Source organism: Leopardus geoffroyi, chromosome A3 (genome assembly GCF_018350155.1).
Source record: "Leopardus geoffroyi isolate Oge1 chromosome A3, O.geoffroyi_Oge1_pat1.0, whole genome shotgun sequence".
Lineage (NCBI taxonomy): Eukaryota > Metazoa > Chordata > Mammalia > Carnivora > Felidae > Leopardus > Leopardus geoffroyi.
In genome coordinates, this window is record NC_059336.1 from 46,269,464 (window position 1) to 46,285,764 (window position 16,301).

The 16,301-nt window shown below is 37.6% G+C and overlaps 1 protein-coding gene across 1 annotated transcript in view; it reads left to right on the forward strand.

Annotated features, from left to right (window-relative positions):
- Positions 1-16,301, forward strand: part of KIZ (kizuna centrosomal protein) — a 145,087-nt gene that overhangs the window by 53,140 nt on the left and 75,646 nt on the right. The window contains exons 5-6 of the mRNA XM_045445469.1: positions 5,830-6,475; positions 6,861-7,182. Of these exons, the coding sequence (XP_045301425.1) occupies positions 5,830-6,475; positions 6,861-7,182 (968 nt within the window). The remainder of the gene's footprint in view (positions 1-5,829; positions 6,476-6,860; positions 7,183-16,301) is intronic.

Consider the following 16,301-nt stretch of genomic DNA (forward strand, 5'->3'; position numbering starts at 1 on the left):
TATTCTTGTGTTAATCTTGATCTTAGGAAGAAAGCTTTCAGTCTTTCACCATTGACTATGTTGTTGGGTGTTTTTCAGAGATGCACTTCATCAGGTTGAGGGAGTTCCCTTTTATTCCAGGTTTGGTGCTTTTTATCATGAGCATGTGATGGATTTTATCAAATGATTTTCCTGTGTCTATGGAGATAATCTTTTGGGAGTTTTTCCCCCCTTTATTCTATTACATTACTTGATCTTCATACGTTGAACTAACTTTGTATTCTTGGCATAAATCCTACTTAGTCATGATGTATAATTTCTTTTATTTGTTTCTGAATTCAGTTCTCTAGTATTGTGTTGGAAGTTTTTACATCTATATTCATAAGAAATATTGGCCTGTAGTTTTCCTTTTTTGAGATATCTTTGTCTGGTTTTGGTATTAGGGACTGACTTTATAGAGTGTGTCAAGAAGTTTTTCTTCCTTGCCTATTTTTGGAAGAGTTTATGAAGGATTGGTGTTAACTCTTTAAACCTATGGTAGAATTAACCAGTGAAGAGTTGTGATCCTGACTTTTCTTTGGGGTAAGTTTTTTACTACAATTCAGTTTCTTAACTAGTTACAAGTCTATTCAGATTTTATATTTCTTCTGGAGTGAGTTTTAATAGTGTGTGTCTTTCTAAGAATTTGTCCAATTCATCTAGGTTGGCTAATTTGTTGGCATACAATTATTCATAGTATTCCCTTATAATCTTTTTTATATCTATAGGGTTAGTAACAAAGTACTTACTTTCATTTCTGATTTTGATAACTTAAGTTTTTTTTTTTCTTAGTCTAGCTAAACATATGTCAATCTGTTGATCTTTTCAAAGAATCAACCTTTGGTTTTGTTGATTGTCGCTGCTTTTCTCTTCTCTAATTCATTTAGTTCTGCTCTGATCTTTATTATTTCCTTCCTTCTGCTTGCTTTGGATTTAATTGGCTCTTCTTTTTTTAATTTCTTAACATGGAAGGTTAGGCTATTGATTTGAGTTCTTTCTTCTTTTTTAATATATGCTTTTATAGCTATAAATATTAATATAGGCTTTTGTAGGTATGAATTTGCCTCTACAACTGCTTGTTGTAGGCTTTAGTATGTTGTGTTTTGCTTTTCGTTTATCTCTGACTATTTTCTAATTTGCCTTGTAATTTCTTCCTTGACCCATTAGTTATTTAGAGTGGGTTTTGCAATTTCTACGTATTTGTGAATTTGCCAAATGTCCTTATTTTATTGAGTTCTAATTTCATTCCATTGTCATTAGAGAACATACTTTCTAACCCTTTAAATGTATTGAAATTTGATTTATTGCCAAAAATATGGGTCTGTCTCACAGAATGTTCCATGTGCACTTGAGAATATGGATTCTGCTGTTGGTAGGTAGAGTCTTCTATGTATGTCTGTTAGGTCTAGTTGGTTAACAGTTGTTCAAGTCTTCTATTTCCTTAATGACCTTCTGTTTAGTTTTATATATTGTGCAATGTGGAGTAATAACAACTATTATTATTGAATTGTCCTTTCAATTCTTTCAGTTTTTGCTTCATGTATTTTAGGAATTTTTTGTCGTATATATATATTTTTTCTAATTGTTATATCTTTTTCACAAATTGACCATTTTAACATTATAAAATGTCCTTTGTCTCTAGTATCAATTTTGTATCTTAAAGTCTATTTCATGTGATATTAGTATAGCCACTTCAGCTTTCTTTTGATTACTGTCTGTATATTTTTTTCATGAGGTTCTTTTCATATATCATTTACTCTCCTGTTCCTTTAACCTGTTTGTGGCTTTGAATCTAAAATGAGTCACTTTAGATAGCATATAGTTGGATCATGTCTTTTAAAAAATCTTTTCTGCCAATCTCTGACTTTAATGGTAGTGTTTAATCCATTTACACTTAATGTGGTTACTAAAAAGGTAGGATTCTATTCTGCCATTTTGTACTTTCTTTTCCATATATCTTTTTATGTCCTTTTATCCTCCATACTGCCTTCTTTTGCTTTAAATATATATTTCTTAGTGTGCCATTTTGATTCCCTATCATTTCTGTTGCTGTGGGTTTCCTGGTGTTATAATTAATAGCTTATAAGTATCTAGTCAGACTAATACCAACTTAATTTTAATAGCATGCCAAAACTTTGTTGCTATACAGTTCTATTCCTTTCCTGTTCCTTTGTGTTGTAATTATAGTACGAGCTATGTCTTTATATCTCATATGCTGCTCATCAACATATATTTGTAATCATTGCTTGATGCAATTGTGTTTTAAATCATATAGGAGAAAAAAAGTTACAAAAATATATTTACACTATCTTTTATGTTTACCAATGTAGTTACCCTTATTAGTGCCATTTATTTCACTTTTTCCCTTTTTAAAAAAAATTTTTAAGTTTATTTCTGAGAGAGAGACAGACAGAGCATGAGTGAGGGAGGGGAAGAGAATGAGGGAGAATCTGAAGCAGGCTCCAGGCTCCGAGCTGTCAGCACAGAGCCTGATATGGGGCTCAAACTCACAGACTGTGAGATCATGACCTGAGCCGAAATCGGACACTTAACCGACTGAGCTACCCAGGTGCCCCACTTTTTTCCCTTTTTAAAATTGAAGTATAGTTGACACACAATGTTACATTAGTTTCACTACACAACATAGTGATTCAACAACTGTATACATTGTTCAATGCTCATAACAACTATAACTACCATCTGACACCATACAATGCTATTACAATAGCATTGACTGTGCTCCCTATGCTGTACTTTTTATTCCCGTAACTTATCCATTCTATAACTGGAAGCCTGTACCTCTGATTCCCCTTCATCTTTTTTGCCCATCCCTCCACCCTCCTTCCTCTGGCAACCATCAGTTTGGTTTTTTTTTTTTTGTTTTTTTTTCAGTGTTGATTTTTGAGAGAGACAGAGAGTGAGCGGGAGAGGGGTGGAGAAGAGAGGGAGACTCAGAACCCAAAGCAAGCTTCAGGCTCTGAGCTGTTAGCACAGAGCCTCACTTGGGGCTCAAACTCACAAACTGTGAGATCATGACCTGAGATGAAGTCGGGTGCTTAATTGACTGAGCCACCCATGAGTTTGTTGACATGAGCCACCCATCAGTTTGTTTTCTGTATTTATGGATATGTTTATGCTTTTTTTTAGAGAGAGAGAGAAAGCAAGTGGGGAGGAGGGGCAGAGAGAAGGAGAGAGAATCTTAAGCTCTGTGCTGCCAAAATCAAGAGTTGGACATTTAACTGATGGAGCTACCCAGGTTCCCTGTTTCTGCTTTTTTTTTTAAACAAAAATTTGCTTGTTTGTTCATTTGTTTTTTATATTCCACATATAAGTGAAATCATATGGTATTTGTCTTTCTCTGTCTGACTTATTTCACTTAGCATAATGTCCTCTAGGTCTATCAGTGTTGTTGTAAATGGCAAGATCTTATTTGTGTATGTGTGTATGTGTGTGGCCAGGTAATATTCCTCTGTGTGTGTGTGTGTGTGTGTGTGTGTGTGTGTGTGTTACTTTAGTAATCACTACATCTTCTTTATCCATTTATCTATTGATAGATACTTAGGTTGCTTCCATATCTTGGACATTGTAAATAATACTACAGTAAACATAGGGGTGCATATATCTTTTTGAATTAGTATTTTCGTTTTCTTTGGGTAAATGCCCAGTAGTGGAAATACTGGACCATATAGTATTTCTATTTTTAATTTTTTGAGGAACTTATGTACTGTTTTCCACAGTGGCTATACCAATTCACATTCCCACCAACAGTGCACTAAAGGGTTCCTTTTCTCCACATCCTTGCCAACACTTGTTATTTCTTGCCTTTTTGATTCTAGACATTCTGACAGGTGTGAGGTAATATCTCATTGTGGTTTTGATTTGCATTTCCCTGATGATGAGTGATGTTGAGCATCTTCTCATGTGTCTGTTGGCTGTCTGTCTGCTTTGGAAAAATGTCTATTCAGGTCATCTGCCCATTTTCAATCAGATTATTTTTTGGTGTTGAGTTATAGAAGTTCTTATATATTTTGGATATTAACCCCTTATCTGCTATATAATTTGCAAATATCTTCACCCATTCAGTAGATTGTCTTCGTGTTTTATTGATTTTCTTCATTGTGCAAAAGCTTTTTTTGGTGTAGTCCCAATAGTTCAGTTTTGCTTTTGTTTCCCTTGCCTAAGGAGGCAGACATATCTAGAAAACTATTGCTAAGGCTTATGTCAAAGAGGTTACTGCCTGTGTTTTCTTCTAGAAGTTTTATGCTTTTAGGGAGGGATGGTATATTTGAAGAGAAGCAAGACCTGGATTCTGTTTCAGCTGTGTATGTGACATTTTCTCTTCTAAAATTTGGGCCTCAGATTTTCTTGTCTGCAAAAGAGAGATGCAAATATATCTCCCCATCTATTCTGTAAGCCTCTGTGAACTAAATGCTATCAGGTCTGTAGAGATGCTTTGGTCCCTTCAAAAGAAAAGCATGTAACTTCCTCAAGGCTTCATTATTGTTACATCCAGTTCTACTTCCCACTGTGTGTCCTTGACCGAGCCACTGAACCAATTGCTTCTGTTGCTTCACCCAGCCCCCTCTCTTTTTAAAAAAGAGACAATGCTCATTCTCCCCATAGACATGACTGTAAATTTAAATTGCTTTACATGTCTTTAAAATTACTTGAGGGGCACCTGAGTGGCTCAGTCAGTTGACAATCCAACTCTTGGTTTTGGCTCAGGTCATGACTCTAGGGTTGTGGGATTGAGCCCCGCATTGGGCTCCACACTGAGTATAGAGCCTGTTTAAGATTCTCCGTCCCTCCCTCCCTCTCTCTCTCTCTCTCTCTCTCTCTCCCTTCTTCTCTCCGTCTTCCTCCCTCTGCCCCTCTCCCCACCTTGCACTCATTCTCTCTTTCAAATAAAAATAAATAAATAAAATTACTTGAAGATGTGGAGGAAAAACTGTTATTTGCAGTTTGACTGGCAATCAGGATTATTTTTGCACAAATGGAGTATATTTTAATGCAATCCTGTATATGATTAGTGGAAGTTTTTTTTTTTATATTACCTATAATACTAGAAAGAGTTTTTATTTTTTTTTTTAATTTTTTTTTCAACGTTTATTTATTTTTGGGACAGAGAGAGACAGAGCATGAACGGGGGAGGGGCAGAGAGAGAGGGAGACACAGAATCGGAAACAGGCTCCAGGCTCTGAGCCATCAGCCCAGAGCCTGACGCGGGGCTCGAACTCACGGACCGCGAGATCGTGACCTGGCTGAAGTCGGACGCTTAACCGACTGCGCCACCCAGGCGCCCCTAGAAAGAGTTTTTAAAACTCCTATAGTCCTTTGTATACATCTCTCCCTCCCTCTCTTTCTTTTTTTTTTTTTTTTTTGGTATAGTATTTCCCTAGTTCTATTAAATCCAAGCCTCTCTGTGAAAAGTGGTTAGAATTCAGTTTTTTAAATTGTGCTAAAATATATGTAACATAAAATTTACCATTTTAGCCATGTTTAAGTGTACAATTCAGTGGCATTAAGTACTTTCACATAGTTGTGCAATGTGTGCATCTCTTTTTGAAATGTAGATTACATAGTTGTTAGATAATATTTGTTTGGGGAACCAATATTGTGCTTCAAAGTAAATACTATGGACTGTACCGTTTTTCTGACTTATTTTGTGGAAGCCATGGGTTTTATAAAATGTGGTCAGTATTGATTTCAGTGGCCATGCTTCCTTTTCCTCATTTCATTTTTGAGAAGGATGTAAACAACCTAATCGTCCAGACACAGTATGTTTAACTCACCTCTCCCTTGGTGTTGCAGGTTGCAAGGCAGGCAGGAACTAACTCGGGGACAGCCATGTCAAGAGGATTGTATCAACCGGCAACAATCTTTATGGGCCGCCAAATGTCAGCCATCTCAAGCATTGGAGGTTTCAGTACAGAGCAGAAATCTCCCCAGCCCACAAAGAACTTTTCAATTCCTGACCCACATTCACACCGACAGACAGCCCAGAGCGGTAATGTGACAGACAGCTATGTAGTACAAACTAATAGTGACACACAGTGCTTAAATAAGTCTGACAAAATAGATGGAAAGACATCTCTTCAGATTGGTGAGAAAACGCCAGTCACAGCCAGCGCATTGTCTGAGGAGGAACAAACTCATTGCTTACAGATAGGAAGCAACACGCGTCACGGCGGGAGTAGTTTATCTGAAGGCAAAAAGTCTGCTGAACTCCATTCCCCGTTACGGGAAAGATTAAGTCCAGAGAACAGAACCACTGATTTAAAGTGTGACAGTTGCAGCAGATCAGAGGGATCAGAGGGAGAAATACTGACACAGGAATGTATTGAAGTCAAGGAAGAAAGAGCCAGACCGCCAGTCTCTCCGCTATCAGCCTCAGAATACTGTGCATCTGTAAATAAGTGTTCTCAAGAGAAGGATTCTGCTTGGGAAGGTTTCCCAGGTGGGTTGAGAGGCTGAGATTGTTTGCTGTTTTTTCTTAGTGTTTAGGTTTTGGGAGTGGTGGTGGTCTTATGTAAGAACAAAATACATACTTTAATTTTACCTCTGTCAAAAAGCAAACCAGTGACTTGGCTAACAAAATTCCATTCTCACGAGTTCTTAAATACACAGGTGGAAATATTTTTGCAAGCTAATTCACTGATTTTAATACCCACTGTGATAGGTTTAAAGATATTTTTAATGATTTTTCACGTACTATATAATTAATTGTGGATTGTTTCTACATGTTTTTAACTGAATAATTTATCTCCCTGTGAGGCAGAATGTGTTAACCTCGCTTCTCCCTGAAGTTGTGATCAGTAGTCTGTTTATATTCTCTCTTATAGATCATCTTCCTCCTGGGGACCCAGAATCACAGAAACCCTTCAGAAAAATGCAGGAACAGCAAGAGGAGGAAAGTTTGAGCAGCAGCAGCAGCAGTGATCTCACAGTCTCTGTAAGTGAAGATGATCTGATTTTCAAGAGTTCAGAACCACAGCCAAATCCGGGTGACGTGATGAAAGGAGAAAATGGAATAGAGGCCTTAAAATTAATCCACTTTGAGCAAGAACGAGATGCCCTATCCACCGAAAAACATAATTGTATTTTGCAAACCCTAAGCTCTCCTGATTCAAAAAAGGAATCCGCCACTCACTCACCAACAAGAGAGTAAGACATTCAATTTTTTTTTTTTTTTTTTACTGTTCTGTTTTTAATTATAGACATTTTTAGAGACCATTCCACTGGGAATGTATTATTGAACCTTCAGCCATGGATGTGTAAGTTCCTTAAGTCCCATAAACAGTCTTTTAGATAAGGTTTAATTTTCTTTCTTTCTTTCTTTTTAATGAAATAGCTTTAAAAGTCTGAATATCATTGACTCATGGTGGTTGGCAGTTTATAATTATATCCAAACAACCCCTGGTTAATTCATAAGTCATTCCCCCCTACACCCTGCCCTCCAGCATTCTAGAAAGTAAATCATTTTTGAGGTTGTGGTAGCACAGAAGGTAACAAATAGTTAAACTTACTAGGAGTTCAGCTTTAGAGGCTAAGAACTTTGTATCTAATTAATTTGCTTAATCCTTCTATTCCTTGCCACTGTGTCTTACGATTCACTGTGTCTTACGATTAAACATGAGTTTATAAGTTCTGCTAAGTATATTTCCAAGTCAGCTTTCATTTTTTGAATGAAGACACTGGAATCTTTAATATTAAATAGGAACAACATTAGTGTTAAACATTCTGAGCACTTCTAATGTCCAACTTATAAAAGCTCACATATGATTTTTCACTATTGACTAGAGATACTGGGTGGAATTATGTAGAAAGCATTGAAACTATTAGGGAACTTATTTTGCAATGAAAAATAGCACTGATAGGATCTCATCTCCTGTAGGAGTAGAAGAAACCTAAGTAAACAACCTAAGGTAGATGTCATCTTTTAAAAATGGGGAAACCAAGGCCAGGGGCATAGGAATGACATTTGTGCCATTGGGCAGACCTGCCTCCTCAACTTACATGCTACCCTCAGAACTTTCTCTTATAGTATGATAATGTCACTCTTCCTTTTAAAAAAAATTTTTTTTAATGTTTATTTATTTTTGAGACAGAGAGAGACAGAGCATGAGAGGGGGAGGGACAGAGAGAGAAGGAGACACAGAATCTGAAGCAGGCTCCAGGCTCCACCCTCTGAGCTCCAAGCTGTCAGCACAGAGCCAGATGTGGGGCTCAAACTCACAGACTGTGAGATCATGACCTGAGCCGAAGTCGGACACTCAGCTGACTGAGCCGCCCAGGTGCCCCTGATAATGTCACTTTCTTTTCAATGGTCTCAGCAGCAGTGAAAAGACAAGTAGGCATTGTTGTGTATTGGAATATATACTCTCTTTTAGAGCACTGTTGTACCTTTCAATATGTTGCTTTTCACCATTCATAATCTACTTATGGTGAAAAGTTTAATTTATAGTTTGACTCCAAGAGTTCAAGAAAGATTTATTAAGAGCACATCACATACAAAGCACTTGCACTATGGATGGAAGCACTGACAAACTTCCTGGACTTACTTATTGTAGAGGCAAGCCAAATGGACTTTTCTAGTCATAATACTTCTCTCTCATCAAAGAGGTACAGATATTATATACTATATCATCAGAAACTTTATTACCGGAGATAAAATCATCTATTCTGGGTTTTGTATTCACAGGCTTCTTTTCCTACCAATCCATTGGCCAAGTTAGCACTTTGGTAGGCTAACAAGGGGGCTCATGTACTAGTGTCTTTACTCAGAATTCAGTCTTTTCCTGAGATGAAAAACGATGAGCATGTGTGTGGAATTAAGAACACTCTATCCCCTTTTCTCCTATGTGAATGACTTTTTCCTATGACCTTAAAGCCAAGCTCCTTGGGAATTTGGGATATTGTGTTCCAAAACTTATTGGGAAATATGGTCATTTGGTGAATTTTTGAATATTTGTCTTAAAAGAATGTCCCCAGAATAAAAGGTCAGTCAGCAGTGGTTGGTGTCTGTGCTATCAAATTTGAGCCTATTGGTTGTCTGTGGTGAAAGCACTCCCACGAATAGGTTGGAAGTGCTTTTAAATGATGCTGGTTAACCTGCTGACATTCCTACTGCTTTCGAGGCCCTACTTTCTCTTATTTATTCTTTAGCATGAGTTGTTCTCCCTTGCTCTGAAGGTTAATTATTAATCTGGGGCTATAACATTGTATTTACAGAGCTGACACTGTGACCTCAAAGGTTCATTACCTCAGTTAGCTTTAGGGTCTTTGGGGGGCTTGGAGAAAAGTCACTTGAATGAATTTTAGTTAAGAAAGATGAGAGATGAGACAAAGGCAGACACATAGGAAGATACAGACAGGAAACTGGACCCTCTGATTTGATGATGATGATGATAGTTATTATGTTTTAGCACATCTGTATGCCCACTAAATTGCTGTGTTTGGACATGAAACTTGGTCTTAAGCTTCCTGGTAGTAAAGGTGAAAAGAGGAATACAGTATGCTGGATAGTTTCCATTAGAGGGGAAAAGTGAAGCCAAGGATTATTTTTGTGTTGTTTGGTTGTTGTTTATTTTGTTTAGAAAAAAATTTAACGGCTCTATTGAAATATACTTCACATAACATACAGTCCAGCCATTTAAAGTGTATAATCCAAGGGTTTGGGGTGTATTACATTATTGATTTGTGAAAAATGTGCTAAAATGTAAAAAAACATTTTAAAATTGCGATTTTAAGCATATAATTTAGTAACATTAATTACATTCACCATACTGTGCAGCCATCAGCACTATCTCTTTCCAAAAGTTGTTCCTCACCCCAAATATAAACTCTGTAACTCTTCATTCTTCCCTCCCTCCAGTCTCTGGTAACCTCTAATGTACATTCTGTCTGTAAATTTGTCTATTCTGTTGGTAATTATACATTATTTGCACTTGTCTGGCTTATTTCAGTGAGCATAAATCTTTTAGGTTCATACGTGTTGTTGCAGGTATCAGAACTTCATTCTGTTTTATGACTAAATGATATTCTGGTGTATGGACATACCACATTCTGTATATCCATTCATCTGTTGATGGACACTTGGGTTTCTTCTACCTAAAAGCCAAGTGTTTTTGAGAAGCTTCATGACCCACTCCCATGGATACTTCCAGATATTGAAAACCAGGCTGTGCTTCATGCATAATTCCTTCATCACAAGTTAGAGTTAACCCTTTTCACAAGAAAGCATACCAAAATAAATCTGAGCTTTAAAAAAAAAGTCAAAAAGGAAGGCCTAGAATCTTTTTATTCTTTTTTTCAATGTTTTTATTTTTTATTTTTGAGAGAGACAGAGTGTGAGTGGAGAAGAGGCAGAGAGAGAGACACACAGAATCTGAAACAGGCTCCGGGCTCTGAGCTGTCAGCACAGAACCAGATGTGGGGCTTGAACTCATGGACCATGAGATCATGACCTGAGCCAAAGTTGTACACTTAACTGGCTGAGCCACCCAGATGCCCCTAGAATCTTTTTATTCTTAAACAGTAAACAGTTTGCTGCAAACATTGGTACAAAACTCCATGACTTAACCTGATATTTGCTGCTTTTCATGTGTCGGGTGTTGGCCCAGTATCAGTTGGGGCCTCAAGGATAATTTAGCTATGTGCCCCTCTTCATCCAGGAGAGTCGTTTAGCCTGTCATCTGGTGGTGGTAGCAGAGTTCCCAAGACAGAAAGAGGGCAAGCCCCAGTGCCCAGATGCTTTTATAGTGTCTGCCTGAGTCACATTTGCAAGTGTCCCATGGCTAAAGAAAGTCACAAGGCCCAGCCCAGAGTCAACAGGTGAAAAAGTCAAGAGGTCCACCTCTTGATAAGATGAGTGGCAGAGTCACATTGCAAAAGAGGAGACACACAGGGATGGGAAGCTTATGGCCATTTTTTGCAACCCTCCCACAGTATTTTAGGACAAATTCAAATGAAGGTAAGTTCAGCATGGGTCCAAAGGTCAGGAAAGGTTTTATAACAGGTGTTGATGTGGCATCTTGAAGGCTGTTGAGGCTTTGAGTAAGAAGGAGGTAGGAAGAGGTGGGTTAGTTCTCTGAGAGGAGTGCTGGCAGGCATGTAGATGCTGAGTGCACAGAGGGGATGGGTGGGCAGAGCAAAGGGTGTGATTGAGGCTCAGTGAGCAGGACTCCTTAAAATAAAGGTTTAAAATGGTGCCTGAGGCATGGCTGAGAACAGGCCTAGAATATCTGGTTAATAAATTTAGAGTTGATTTTCTGTCTTTTGCACAACTGCTGAAGGATAGTATGGTGCGTAACTTGACTTAGGAGAATTAATCTGACTTGATTAGTTTTGTCAGGATTAATTATCTACGAGGTAGGCAAAATTCTAAGGTGGCTCCCCAGAGTCCTGCCTCCTGGTGTGTACTGTGTATAGTCCCCTTGCCTTGAGTGTGGGCAGGAGTGTACATTTGATGGATTTCCCTCCTACAATTACTCTATGTTAAACGACAGATATGAAGACTTTTGCAAATATGATAAAGTCCCAAATCAGTTGCTTTTGAGCTAATCAAAAAAGGAATTCTCCAGGGTGGGCCTGACCTAAACTGATCAGATCAGCCTTTTAAAAGGGACTGGGTCCTTACTGAAGTCAGAGATTCAAAGCAGCTGATGTACTCTCCTGTTTGCCTTGAAAAAGCAAACTGCCATCTTGTGGAGAAGGCCACATGGTAGGAAATCGTTGGCTGGAAATTCATTTGCCAACAACCAGTGAGTTTGGAGGAGGACCCAGACTTAAATAAGATTGCAGACCCAGCCAGCAACTTGATGTCAGCATGGTGGGACTCTGAGAATAAGGCTCCACTAACCTAGACCCAGACCTCTGACCCATGGGAACTGTGAGAAAGGTTTATGGTAAGTGTGAAATTTGTGGTAATTTGTTATGCAGCAGTTATGATCCAATTGAAAAATTGGAATCAGGGATTGTATCTTTGCAAGATTTCATGGGTAAAAGTCACTACCCATAGTAGTGACTGAATCAGATGTGTTCAGGGTCCAGTGTGGGAGCACATGGTGCCAGGGTGGCAAAGTGAGTGGCCTAGCAGCTACCTGGGTTGGGCCCAGCAACCGACCTGTGCTTTCTCTTGCCCTGTACCCTCACCATCTGAGCAAGTGCATTTTCACACATGGCCACGTGCAGGTGAGCAGGCATGGAACATGGTCGACTCGTAGGGACCTAGAAAAGTGGGTGTGCACAACGGCATTACTCAACAAGCAGTTTCTCATGCAAACAGTATTTCTCTGGTGACTTTTCTAGTGAATGAAGCAATGTATTGATGGTTTTTTGGTGTTGCTTTGTTTACAATGCGTAGTATCATATATGCACCTTTACATCATACAGAATACTTTCACTTCCTGAAAACCCCTATGCTCTGTCTACTACTCATCTCTCTTTCCACCCCCTCACCCAAACCCTGGGTCACTACTGAACTTTCTATTGTCTATAGTTTTGCCTTTTCCAGAATGTCATATTCTTAGAATTATACAATATATATAGCCTTTTCAAATTTCACTAAGCATTATGCATTTAAATTTTTTTAATGTTTATTTATTATTTTTAGGAGAGAGAGAGAGAATGTGTGAACATAAGCGGGGAAGGGGCAGAGAGAGAAAGGGAGACAGAATCCAAAGCAGGCTCCCTGCTGTCAGTGCAGAGCCCGACCCTGAACTGTGAGATCATGACCCAAGCCAAAGACAGATGCTTAATAGACTGAGCCACCCAGGGGCCCCAAGCAATATGCATATTTTGAACTCTTGTCTTTTCATGGCTTGCTAGCTTATTTCCTTTTAGTGCTAAATAATATTTTGTTACCTGGATATACCACCGCTTATTTATCCATTTACTTACTGAAGCTTTGTGACCTACACATTTTGTCAATTATGAATAAAGACACTGTGGACAATTACGTGCAGGTTTTTGTGTAGACATCAGTAAATATCCTTGTCGGCCTTTGGTATTATCAGTTTTTTTTTTTATTTTAACTATTCTGATAGGTACACGATGGTATATTATTTTAATTTACAATTTTCTAATGACATATGATGGTGAGCATGTTTTCATGTAGTTAATTACTATTTGTATGTCTTCTTTGGTGAGGTATCTGTTCAGTTCTTTTGCCTAGTTTTTAACTGGATTTTTTGTTTTCTTATTATTGAGCTTAAATAATTCTTTGCATATTTTGGATACAAGTCCTTTATCAGGGGGATAATATGTTTTGTAAATATTTTCTCCCTGTCTGTAGCATGTCTTTCCATTCTCTTGACAGTGTCTTTTTCAAGGCAGAAGTTTTTTGTTTTGTGTTTTTTTCTTTTTTATTTAACCTCTCCCAGGGCAGTGAACCCCAGCAGTGAGTGCTGGCCCACCAGTACTGCAGGGCTTAGCCACTCCGATTCCCTGCCACCATCTTGAGTTCCCATCACTGAATCTAAGGTGACCTAGATTTTTTACTATGTTATCTTCTAGAAATATTATAGTTTTGCAGTTTACATTTAGATTTGTGATCCATTTTGAGGTAATTTTTGTGAAAGGCACAAGGTCAGTTTCCAGATTCATTTTGTCTTTTTGCTTATGGATGTCATTCTTTTCAGTGCCATCTGTTGAAAAGACTATCCTTTTTCCATTGAAGAGTTAAATAGTTGACTTTATTTGTGTGGGTCTATTTCTGGGTTTTCTGTTCTGGTCCATTAGGATCTGTTTGTTCCTTCACCAGTATCACACTGTCTTTATTATGTTAGCTTTATAGTAAGTCTTGAATTCATGTAGTATCAGTCCTCTGACTTTGCTCTTCTTCAGTACTGTATTGACTCCTCTGGGTCTTTTGCTTTTCCATATAAACTTTAGAATCAGTTTGTCAATATTCAGAAAAATAACTTGCTGCGATTTGATTGATACTGTTTTGAATCCAGAACTGGGAATTCAAGTTGGGAAAAACTGACATCTTAACAATGTTAAGTCATCCTATGCATGACATGGAATATCTCTTTGTTTATTTAGATCTTTGATTTCTTTCATCAGTTTTGTAGTTTTCTTCATGTCGTTTTTGTTCATAAACTGTTAGACTTATTGTTAAGTACTTTTCTCTTTTTTGTGCTAATGTAAATGTATTGTGTTTTTCATTTCAGGTTTTACTTGTTCATTGCTGCTATATAAGAAAGCAATTGACTTTTGTAGATTAACCTTATATCCTGTAATATTGCTATAATTATTATTAGCTTCAGGAGTATTTTGTTTTTGATTCTTTGGGATTTTCAACGTAGACAAGCATGTGATCTGTGAATAAAGACAGTTTTATTTTTTTCTTCCCAATCTATATGTCTTTTCTTTTCTTTTTTTTTTTTAAATAAAATGTTTAATGTTTATTTTTTTCTGAGGGGTGATGGCAGGGGACAGAGGATCCAAAGTGGGCTCTGTGCTGACAGTAGAGAGTCTGATGCAGGGCTTGAGCTCACAGACCATGAGATATGACCCGAGCCCAAGTCAGATGCTCAGCCAACTGAGCCACCCAGATGTCCCTTATTTTCTTTCTTACTGCATTAGCTAAGATTTCTAGTACAATGTTAAATAGGAGTGGTGAGAGGAGACATTCTGGCTTTGTTGTTGATCTTTTGGGGAAAGCATCTAGTTCTTTCACATTAAATATGATGTTAGCTATAGGTTTTTTGTTCTTTATCTGTTGAAGAACATTTGTTCTTTATCAAGTTGAAGAAATTCCCCCTTTATTCTTGGTTTGCTGAGAGTTTTTATTGTGAATGGTATTGACTTTTCTTATATGCTTTTTCTGCATGTAATGGTACAATCATATGATTTTTCTTCTTTAGCTTTGGATGTGATGGGTCATATTCATTGATTTTCAAATGTTAAATCAGGGATATACCTGGGATAAAATCCAACTGGTCATGGTGTGTAATTTTTTTATACATTCTTGGATTCAGTTTGCCATTTTTTTAAGGATTTTTGCATCTATATTCATGAGAGACACTGATCTGTAGTTTTCCTTTCTTATAATGTCTTTATCTGGTTCTGGTGTTAGGGTAATGCTAGCCTTATGTAATGAGTTAGGAAGTATTCTCTTGCCTCCTATCCTCTGAAAGAGATTGTAGAGAATTGGTATAATTTCTTCTTTAAATGATTGGTAGAGGGGCGCCTGGGTGGCTCAGTCGGTTAAGCGTCTGACTTCAGCTCAGGTCATGATCCCACCGTTGGTGGGTTTGAGCCCCGCGTCGGGCTCTGTGCTGACAGCTCAGAGCCTGGAGCCTGCTTTGCGTTCTGTGTCTCTCTCTCTGTCCCTCCTCCACTCAAGCTCTCTGTCACTCTCTCAAAATAAATAAATAAACATGGAAAAAATTAAAAAAAAAAGATTGGTAGAATTTGCCAGTGAACATATCTGGCCCTGGTACTTTCTGTTCTGAAAGATTGTCAATTATTAATTCAATTTCTTTAACATATATAGTTCTATTCAGATTCTCTGTTTCTCTTTGTGTAAGATTTGGCATCTTGTGTCCTAGGAATTGGGTCATTTCATCTGAGTTACCAAATTTGTGAGTTTAGAGTTTTTCATATTATTCTTTTATTTTCCCTTTAATGTACATGGGATCAATAATAATAGTCTGTCATTCATTATGACTTGTGTATATCTTTTTTTTTTTTTTGGTTAGCCTTATATTATGGATTGAATGTCTGTGTCCCCCCAAATTCATATGCTGAAGCTCTAGTGCTGCAAGTGACTGTATTCAGAGATATACACATACAGTGAGGAGGTGATCTAGGCTAAGTGAGCTCATAAAGGTGAGGCTTTAATCCCATAAGGCCAGAACCCTTATAAGAAGAGGAAGAGACACTTGAGCTCTTTCCAGCTATGTGAAGACACAGTGAGAAAGTGGCCATCTGCAAGTCTCACTAGGAACCAAATCAACCAGCACTTTGATCTTGGACTTCCCTACTTCGAGAATTGTGAAAAATAAATTTCTGTTGTTTAAATCACCCAGTTTGTGGTATTTTGTTATAGCAGCCTGAAAAGACTAATACACCTGGCTAGAGGTTTATCTGTTTTGTTTATTTTTTTTTCAAGGAAACAGTTTTTTGTTTTGTTGATTTTGTCTATTGTTTTCCTGTTTTCAATTCTATTGATTTCTTCTCTAGATTTTATGATTTCTTCTGCTTACTTTGGAAAATTTCCCCCCCCTTTTTTTTCTAATTTCCCAATATAGAAGCTTAGATTACTCATTTTTTAG